Genomic DNA, 10,508 nt, shown 5'->3' with positions numbered 1-10,508 from the left:
TGGCCATGAAGAAGGAATCCAGATTGCGCCTGATCTTGAACCCTTCTGATCCAACTGAACATACAAATATACAGAAAGGGCCGGAATGGAGACTTATGAAAGGAGAAAGCTCATTCAACAGACTCTCTGAGACTTCCACAGTAGCTGTCAAAGGCATTTAGCCCAAAAAAAAAGATAATTCTCATGAAGAAGATATATTCAGGCTTGCCTTTTGGCAGGCTTATAAACTAAAACCAGTGCCTGAATTATCTTGCCTGCATATTCCTGGGATGACTTTGAAATCCGAGAGAGTTAGACTCAGTGATGATTACATGGATACGATCTGGTTGATGTCAGAGTGGTTTTAATTTAGAGTCCCCTCCTCACATATTGGAGAGGCTTTAGTCTCTGGCTGTGCTCTGACTGCATCATGAGGAGAGAGGACAGTTGGAGACTGAACCTGGAAACTGGCTTGTGTTAACGCCCCACTCCTAATCCCTGTGGGGAGGGACACAGAGATGCACTTGTATGAAGTGCTTGTTTGTTTAGTGTGTGCTTTCATGCATGCATGTGCATGTGTGTGTGTGTGTGTGTGTTTGCTTGTGTGTTGATGTCAGGTGAGGCAAGGATATTTTTCTTGTGTATTTGCATTGACGCCCAGGTGTAAATCTGATTTAAGGCTATGTCTCTGCGGACACAGCACTATCGTGAGTGAAAGCAGTCATTACATAGAATAGCTGATTTGAGATTTTGCTTTGCCAGCAATCTCTTTCCAACATATTCAATGTACTTGTTGTCTTATTTGTGTTTTTAATTCAAAATCTATTAGTAAATTAGTTGGATAACAAAGGTTAGTTGTAATTGATTTGGTAGTGGTATTTTTCAAAGGATAAGGGCTAACCCTAACCCAAAATATAACATTGGCATCTTGATGATTCAGCTAATATTGGGTTGCCTTTCTGTTTTGGATTACAAAAGTAGCACCCAAGCAACCAAATGGTGGTTGCCAGTTCTCTTTATTTATAATTATGTCCAAATTATTAATTCATAAATTGGTCATTGATATATGATATATTGATGACCATTGATGATGATATATACACACACACACACACACACACACACATCCATACAAAAAAAACACAAGCATCATACACAGACGCATACATACACACACACACGCATATACGTTTGGCTGTATTTTTTGGTGTTTGGGTCTTTTTACATTCAAAACTAAAACGTTATTGACTCAGTTTTGTCCTAGAACACGTCAAGGCTCTCTCTCAAATATGTCAGGAACACAAACCTTTGCACAGGACAATGCTCCACCTTTTACTATTGGATAAGCCATGACGCTGTAGGTGACAAGTAGGAACCAGAGACATTTTAGTTCACCTTCCAATCTTAAAGACAAAAGAGATTTGCTCCCCTAATAAATGTCTGAGCTCTTAACACCTTCATGTCATGGCGGGAGACATTCCCTGCCTCAGTTAATTGCTTTTGTTTGAGGGAATAAGCTATAATCTATATTGTTCATTTTTTCCCCAAGGGTTTCTTTCTCAATTTCGTCACATTATTACCCTGGAAATCCAGAGTTCTCGCGAGAGCACAATTTAAATTTGCTCAGCGAGTCAATCTGGGAACGAGCAATATACTCACTACCCGATTTCCCTGGCCCAGAACATTAACCAATCACATCAGTGTATCTGATATAGGTGGGCCAAAAGCATTGCTGTTTTACCGTGGATACGGCAAGAGTCTTTATTGGTTAGCTCCGCTGGTCTGGGTACGTCACCCCTTGTATTCTTGGTCGTAGTGTTATCCAATTGCTTGCAGTGATATTTTCAAATGCAAGCTTGGTGCCGCCCCTCGCGTTGGGCCATTTTCATTACTCGTTGCCAGACCCTACAGCGTTCTAGATGTGGGTCTGGATTTCCACATTATAGCTTTTCGACCCAAAATATCAAAACAATCGACAGACAATGTGGGTTGACCTTTGACCTTTTAATGGAAAATGGTGGTTCTTTTCACACATGTCGTTGTGTTAGGATTCTGTGGATGAATAATTATATAAAAAGCTATATGGCAGAGGAATATTAACATTAACGTTTGCTCACACCCCAGATTAATTGTTGAAAATAATCTATGTCCAGATAATGTCCAGCTCACGTACGTTTGTGAGCCCTTGACATCTATTATATACCCAACGAGTATTTAGCAAATCCCATAGCTGTATCTTTGTTTTGTCCAACCTAGTAAGTGACAACAAACTAGGTAGCAAAAGCAGCTCTGCACAGAATTGATAATGACCACACCTAAAACATAGCCACCATCTTAACCATCTACCATCTTGACACAAACTTTAAAGTCTTTCTACCGTAGAAGTTCCTATGTAAATATTTCTCCACAATACATCACAGATTCCTTAAACACATCCCCGAAAAAAAAAAAAACATTTGCCAATCAAAGGGTCAATGGTCAACCCACATTGACTGTTCCATATTTGGGGTCAGAAAAGCTATACTGCCCCCTTGTGTCACATTAAAGTGACGTGGAAGTATACAGGCCGGCGGCTGTGCAAAGATCAGCATCGTGTCTCCGGTGAGGTCCCGATCTGTGCAAACGTTGGCTAGGCAGAGCTGTGAATTCAGCTTAAAGGTCCCATCACATGCCACCAGGTGTGGTGTGATTAGCTAGGTTACAAGCCATTTTGGAAATCTGCCCCTTATGACATCACAAGTGGGCATGTTGACCTAATCCCACCACACCTGGTGGCATGTCATTGGACCTGTAACCGCTGTTCACCTGGTGAACCGCTCTCACAGTCCAGGCCCAGACAACAGGAGAGTTCAGGAGGATCTCGTGGGACGAAAGAATGGATCATAAATTGTCCTGATATGAAACACAATGCGGCTCTTCTTTTGAACTCAAACAGGAAGTAATGCAATATTTGCTGACCTGTATTTTGGATGTAACTAGGCACGCAGACACATATGCACTCTCCCCTGTACAAATACACACACACACACACATACACACACACACACACACACATACACACAAACACACACACACACACACACACACACACACACGCATGCACACACACACAGGCACACAAATGCCCACACACAGGCGATGGGAGGGAGTGAGAGAGAGCGAGAGATCTGTAGATCTTGACCAAACGCGGTCCACACTGGGCAATAAAACTCATGAGAGCCGCCTTTACCTTTGGATAATCAGATCCCAGCCGCAGTGACTATGATAGCATACACCACGCGTGTCAATTTAATGGACGTGAAGGTTGAACGGTTATTGGACGTGAGACAACGATCAAATACAGTGTGACTACTTCAATTTGAAGAGAAGAACTTCTGGAGTAAAAAAAGACAAGGCAGAAAATGTGTGAAAGTCAGCCTAGCCAACCCGGTTCTCCTTCAGTGAGAACGGACGACTGGAGCATAGCCGGCCACTGTGTAAGTAGCGTTACTTAGACAGGCTGGGTGAAAGTCTGGTTTTGGACATTTGTTTAAAGAGTAATTTAGCTGTTGGACCGAGATAAGAGTAATTTAGGATACAAAACCTCTTAAACTTCAGATTTTGTCGTATAAAGTTATATCAAGTTGTTCGACATTGTTAGTCCACTGTTATTCTGTTTTCACTTCGACAGCTCCATGTTTTTACTCCATTGCATTTTACACGGCAAAACGTGACCCCTGGGCTGTTTTGGAAGGGTTCAAAGGGCATGCAGTGTTGGTGGCTCTCGTGTCTACTGTTCTCTATAGGCTGGCCCTACAGTACACTACATGTACTGTACACTAGCGCCACGAGGTTGTTTACCTTCAGGGTTAGTAGCCTGCTGTTTGCACATGGTGGTGCACAAACTGTACCTAGCTAAGACAATATTCCGTGGTACACACACGGTCGGGCCATGTTAGCTGGAAATGGGTGTGGGTTTTAGATTTGTTCCCATGGACAAAAAAAGACAACAGCCATTTGTATTTGAGTCTATTAAAAGCCAGTGTGAAGATGAATGATGAAGTAGCGTGGTTGTGGCAAGGATAACGTTTGTGGTTCTACTCAGATCAGATGAGTGTTTGTTATTCGTAATCCTCCATGGCCTTTAGCGACGTGATTGTGTGACAGATTGAATTGGTGACGTGTTCTTTCTGAAGTTATGCCGGCGTGAGCCTCCACATCAAAAACCCGCCCTCTTCTACTTTGTAAATAAGATGCAGACAGGTTTCAGCGGCGTAGAAGAATGCCCACTTTATCCTCATCTCCGTCCTCATCTCACTCTCCTTCCTCTCCAGACCACAGACTTATTCAAAATGATAGAGAAGGTGCAGGTAAGGGGATCCTGCAACCGAACTTCCTTCTTCCGTTTCCTTCTCCGCATCCTGACCCGCGCTCGGGCCCTCCACTAACCCGTCCCCACCGCCCAGAGGGTTTCATTAACGCTGCCGTGCCATGGCCTCCCTCCGGGTCGCTATCGATCGCCCTCTCTCGCACTCGTCTGACTGCACACGTGGACCACAGACAACGGCCAGCGGTCGCTTCATCGACTGACCACTGCCACTCAATCCCCTCTGCTGAAGTTTCACACTAGACTGGGCTAGTGCGTGCCCTAGGAAGGAAATTAATCAGGCCAAACTTACTGTCCACAAGAGTCATTATGGGGGTTGGTTTATTCATTTATTTATTTCCGACCAGCATCATATCTAATTGTTGTTTTCTTCATCTGAAGCTCAGGTTGCTACATGGCATCATTTCAGTATGTGTTCAGTGTTTAAACTAAACAACACAATGAGTGACACAGTCACTAAACTCTGGATTGAGGTCAGGCTCCACTCCCTCCCCCTGGTCTTATTAATGCTGTTCCACTGATTCGCCCTGGCTGCTCTTTAACTCACTCTCCTTTTGTCCCCATTATTCTCCCTTCACATTTACTGTATTAACTGTGAATATGTCTTGGGGAAATATCCTGCTTATTGCCTTTTTATGAGACTAATGATCTTTTTTTATCTATTTCTTCCTCTGGCTTCTGTTACGTTCCCTTACACTATTTGTTGCTGATGCATCTCTAACCAATAATAAGTGTATGTTTTTAAATAGAGCTTTGTTTACCTGGATTTCAACACAGATGGTTCATGGAAACTTAATGAAGGAGAAGGATAATGAATATGCATAACTATCGCTGTCCTGATTTCCAGATTTTTCTTCCTCTTCCCTTCATTTCTCTCTCTCTCTCTCTCCCTCTCTCTCTCTCTCGCTCTCTCCCTCTCTCTCTCCCTCTTCTCAGGGCAACAGGATGGATGAGCAGAGATGTACCTTTCCTCCGACACTCAAAGTAGGGATCCCTACTGCACTATGAACTCCTTTTCCTTCACAAACTACGTTTGTATCGCAGTTAGCACAGGACAGTTGAGGCTGGGTGTATCTGGGCTACTGGGCGTGTCACTGGAGTCTGCTCCTCGAGCCATTCAACTCAACATCTTGATAATCACATGAAGGGAGATGGATTCAATTAGTTCACACTCTGGCGTCCTATTGCCCCCGTAGGCCAACGTTTTCTTTCAGAACAGAGTTTGGCAATCTGTTGACACCACAGGCTCCTATCAGGCCAAGAATTATGTAAAAATATGTGCATAGGAAAATGAAATCCCGCCGCTTGTTGTTTGTGTATTGAAGAAGTACGCTCAAAGACTTACTGCATACTATTTTTACTGCACGTTGTATACCAACTCCGTGTTCCTGTGTGTGTTGTAGACTGAGGAGGACTACATCCCCTACCCCAGTGTCCATGAGGTAAGACCTTTCCCTCTTTAGCCCTCACAGAACACCATGCAACAAAAGGTCCTCCTATCTCCATAACCCTCAACACTTGGCGTCCATTTCAACTGCAACCGCTTTGCCTAACCGACCCCTGACCCCTGACCCCTGACCCCCGACCCCTGACCCCTGACCCCCGACCCCTGTGATATTTACGCTGGCGGTTTGTTTATTTGATCCTGACCAGATATTGGGCAGAAAAAGGCCCTTCCCGCTCATCCTCCTGCCCCAGTTTGGGGGCTACTGGATCGAGGGGACCCACCATGAGCTGACCCCCGGCCAGCCCCTCCGGGTCCCCTCCCCCGACGCCCGCACCAAGCTGGAGAGCAACACCACGGGCAAGATCTTTCGCAAACACTTCCTGGGGAAGGTCAGTGCAAGGTCACCCGTCCGCTCTGTGTCTATACACAGAGCTTACTCTGTACACAGAATCTTACTCACTAAACTCTTAACGTTGATTTCTCTGGATTACTTAAGGCGCTAACGTTGGATGATTATCAAGACACACAAACTGGTAGTCCTGCATACCTGCACATCGCAGCCGTTGCCACAAATTAGCCTCCTAATTCCGGTACAACATTTTACAATTCATTCTAATGCCAATTCGTTATCATAATGAAAAACGAAGAAGGGATAATTGAATTCCAGCCCCGGTAACCCAATAACAGAGCGGTGGGCCCCGTTGCGATAGGAGGACACTGACGCAGGAGATAATGAAGACAAATTAGGCCCAGCCACCTGCCTACTGGTGCCAGAGCAATACAAACACACTTTATGGCTGTGTGGATAAGCCTCCACGCTGAACCGGCTCCAATCCTTTGTGTGTGTGTGTGTGTGTGTGTGTGTGTGTGTGTGTGTGTGGGTGTGTGTGTTCGGTGTGTGTGTGTGTGTGTGTGTGTGTATGTGTTGGTGAGTGCGTGCATGGGTGTGGGGGTGGGTAGATGGATGTGTGTGTGTCTGTCTATCTTTGTCTATGTGTGTGTGTGTGTGTGTGTGTGTGTGTGTGTGTGTGTGTTTTAAAATACAAGCAAAGCACACTAATACAAGCGTTTGTCTCTGTGTGTTCCGGGCCTCCAGGAGCACTTCAACTACTACTCAGTGGACAACGCTCTGGGACAGCTGGTCTTCTCCCTGAAGTACGACCTGATCGGCGACCAGGAGCACCTGCGCCTCATGCTGAGGTAGGTCATGTGACCCGTAGGTCATGTGACCCCGGCCGTACTGGGGCCGGTGTGTACGAGGACAGGGGAGCCTTCTCGCAGCCAATGGGAAACATGAAGGATGGAAAGATCTGTGACAAGAACGCTACGCCTGCAGTGTTATTATCCTCATCATCATCTTCCTCATCTTCTTCATCACAGTTCTAAAGCCAGAGAGAGAAAGAGAGAGAGATAGAGAGAAAGTGAGAGAGAAAGAGAGAGAGAGACAGAGAGAGAGAGAAAGCGAGAGAGAGAGAGAGAGAGAGAGAAAGAGAGAAAGCGAGAGAGAGAGAGAGAGAAAGAGAGGAAGCGAGAGAGAGAGAGAGAGAGAGAGAGAAAGAGAGAGAGGGAGACAGCGAGAGAGAGAGAGCGAGAGAGAGAGAAAGAGAGAAAGCGAGAGAGAGAGTGCAAGAGAGAGAGACAATTCTGTCAACAGATGGACTATTGAGTCTGTCATGAGGGCTGGTACTGGGGGGTGAGGGGGGCGGTCAGAGAGGGCTGGTGGGTGGGGCCACTCTTTCTCATTCACAATGCGTTTGGGGGAAATAAATGTTGAATAAATGTTGTCGCTACCACTCAGCCTTTTGCATTGAATGTTGTTGTTGTCTTATCTGTATTTCTTTTTGTTTTGTAACTCTCCCAGGACAAAGCTGAAGACCTATTGTGATGTGTTCCCCACGTCCTGTCTCACAGAAACCCCCAATGTGGTTCAAATGGCAAAGGTGAGAAGAGAGCATTGCTGAATGGCTCAGCAACACTGACCGTTTCTGACGGTAGCCCACAGACACAAGGGCATTTTACAAAAAAAAAAAACAAGACTGAGGTGACCAAGCTGTCCGTCAATTCAAGGTTATGTACAATAAAACAATTTGCAGCTATGATGTCCAATGTCCATCCTTCTGTCTCTGTCCCGCCCCAGCTGGCCTGTGAGGAGGTCAACGTGGACCGGTTTCTCCCTGTGCTTTATCCCAAGGTAAGCCTCTAATCCGGCCCTGCATGCATTATGGTATTGTTTGACATGTCCGGTATTTGAGTCCCTGCTATCTGTCCACGTCAATCCGTTTAATCCTATTTTAAAAGTGTCGTTGCTTTACAGGCCTCCAGGCTTATCGTCACGTTTGATGAACACGTGATCAACAACAATTTCAAGTTTGGGGTGATCTATCAAAAATATGGACAGGTAAGCTTTAAAGATCACATATTTGTTGAACAGATTTATAGAGAAAGACAGAGAGACAGAGAGGAAGAGAGAGGGGGAGGGAGTGGGGGGAAGAGAGAGAGAGAGAGAGAGAGAAAGAGAGAGAGAGAGAGAGAGAGAGAGAGAGAGAGAGAGAGAGAGCGGGAGGAAGAGAGAGAAAGAGAGAGAGGGAGGGAGAGAGAGAGGGAGGGAGGGAGGGAGAGGGAGAGAGAGGGTTGAGGGGTAATTATAGAACAATCTGTAGTCCAATATTCATGCTAGATACACACTGTCGGTACAGCGTGAAACAATGTACCGACGCTTCTATTATTTCCTCTGTGAAGGATAATTATGTTTCGAGGTCCGTTTGACCCTTTCTCAAGCATTCCCCACGACAGTCACGACCATCACGACCGCTATTGTCCGCCGTGCGGGCGACTCCAGAGCCCCTCGTGTGCTCCGTTAAGGATCCTTGTGGCTCTCAGACACAGAGCTCCGCGAGTACGGATCTGCATCCCGGGGCTCTCACCGCCCGCCCCCCCCCCCCGTAAAGAGCGGGCGGACGGCGTTCTGAGGGTCCCTCCGGCCTCCTCACAGGGGCCTGGAGGGCCCTCTGGCTCCCCGCTCAGGGCGGGCGTGTGTGTGTTTGTTAATCCGACACAGTTATTAGCGCGAAAGGGGAAGCGCCGCCGGGGCGAAGTGTGCGTTTCGGTCGTCGAGGCGTCATAAAGAAACACACAAACCACACAAACCACACAAACCACACAAACCACACAATAGGCAGAGCGGGCTGGGCCCCTCCCGCCAGAGGCTGGGCTCCCCAGCAGGTGTTCACCAGCAGGCCACGCCCCACCGCCTCTCCCCTCGCCTGCGGGGGATTATTAGGGTTGTCGTTTAGAAAGGTAGTCTGCATTGTGCGCTGTGTATCTGCGGCGATGGTTAATGCTAAAGAGGAGCGTGTTAACAGACGATGGGGAGGACTAGTCACACCGCTTGGTCTCGCGTTGGAAGGCTAAAGAAGGCTTTGCTCTTTATGGTACAATGGTCAAATGTATAACCGGATCCAATAAGTGAAGAAACATTTCCCCGTTTCTCTTTCACCGTCGCAGACCTCGGAAGAGGAGCTTTTCAGCAACACAAACGAGAGCCCGGCCTTCGTGGAATTCCTGGAATTTCTCGGGGAGAAGATCGACCTGCACGACTTCAAGGGGTGAGGGGAGGTTCAGGTTGAGACGAACAGGAAACATCGGACCGTGATGAGCCTCGACGCTCACCTCACATTGTGCGGTCGTGTGTTCCACTGTTTCCACCGCTGACTCCACGTCTTGCCCCCCCTCCCCTCCCCGTCCCTCTGGGCGTCCCTCTCTCTCCTCGCCTGCAGGTTCCGCGGTGGGCTGGACGTCACGCACGGACAGACGGGCGCCGAGTCCGTCTACAGCAACTACCGCAACAAAGAGGTCATGTTCCACGTGTCCACCAAGCTGCCTTACACCGAGGGCGACCCACAACAGGTACACAGCCGCACAAGCACGCCTTCACCCTCACAATGTCAACTCGTTTGGATTGTTCTTATTCTGTACCGACGAAGAAAACCTGGAAGCGACCCGTGTGAATGAGCACTTTTGATGAGCCATGTACATGTTAGATTATGCTGTGTGGGGCACTGAAGAGTCATGAATACGGATAAGTGTGTTATTTGCATTTAAGGCTGGCCTCGCGTGAGCTGTTAACACAGAGATGTGATAAGGAAGGTAGCAGCACTCCCCCTAGTGGTGACTCTGCTCATGAACAAACATGGGTGCGCATGGTGCATGGGGGATGTAACTGGATGCATCGACATGTTGCAGGCATATTATTTGGCCTCAGCAGTTGTTCCCACTGTGCACCAGTATGCACGTTTCACTTTCTTCTTTTGAGAGGGACGTGTGCATTCTGCTTGTTGTTGCAGTTGCAGAGAAAGAGGCACATAGGGAACGACATCGTGGCCATCATCTTCCAAGAGGAAAGCACTCCGTTTGTTCCCGACATGATTGCCTCCAACTTCCTCCATGCCTACGTTGTGGTCCAGGTGCTGAACGCCTGCTCAGACAACGTCCTCTACAAGGTGACACACCGCCTTCACTCAGCCTGCTGGTAACCTGATGGTAACCTGATGGTAACCTACTGGTAACCTGATGGTAACATGATGGTAACCTACTGGTAACCTGATGGTAACATGATGGTAACCTACTGGTAACCTGATGCTAACCTACTGGTAACCTGATTCTAACCTAATGGTAACCTACTGGTAACCTGATGGTAACCTACTGGTAACCTGATGG

General features: G+C 47.1%; 1 protein-coding gene across 1 annotated transcript in view; it reads left to right on the top strand.

Moving 5' to 3' along the window:
- Positions 1–3,142: 3,142 nt before the first annotated feature.
- LOC311373034 (rap1 GTPase-activating protein 1-like) overlaps positions 3,143–10,508 on the top strand; it is a gene marked incomplete at its 3' end in the record, with an annotated part of 9,617 nt that continues 2,251 nt past the window's right edge. The window contains exons 1-12 of the mRNA XM_084489895.1: positions 3,143–3,455; positions 4,293–4,328; positions 5,282–5,329; positions 5,749–5,787; positions 5,999–6,181; positions 6,889–6,992; positions 7,654–7,732; positions 7,930–7,983; positions 8,107–8,190; positions 9,297–9,397; positions 9,569–9,698; positions 10,136–10,291. Coding sequence (XP_084346021.1) covers positions 3,381–3,455; positions 4,293–4,328; positions 5,282–5,329; positions 5,749–5,787; positions 5,999–6,181; positions 6,889–6,992; positions 7,654–7,732; positions 7,930–7,983; positions 8,107–8,190; positions 9,297–9,397; positions 9,569–9,698; positions 10,136–10,291 — 1,089 coding nt within the window. The remainder of the gene's footprint in view (positions 3,456–4,292; positions 4,329–5,281; positions 5,330–5,748; positions 5,788–5,998; positions 6,182–6,888; positions 6,993–7,653; positions 7,733–7,929; positions 7,984–8,106; positions 8,191–9,296; positions 9,398–9,568; positions 9,699–10,135; positions 10,292–10,508) is intronic.

Source organism: Micromesistius poutassou (assembly GCF_964030765.1).
Source record: "Micromesistius poutassou genome assembly, contig: SCAFFOLD_5836, whole genome shotgun sequence".
In the NCBI taxonomy this organism is placed as follows: Eukaryota; Metazoa; Chordata; class Actinopteri; order Gadiformes; family Gadidae; genus Micromesistius; species Micromesistius poutassou.
This window is presented reverse-complemented; position numbering and strand designations above follow the sequence as displayed.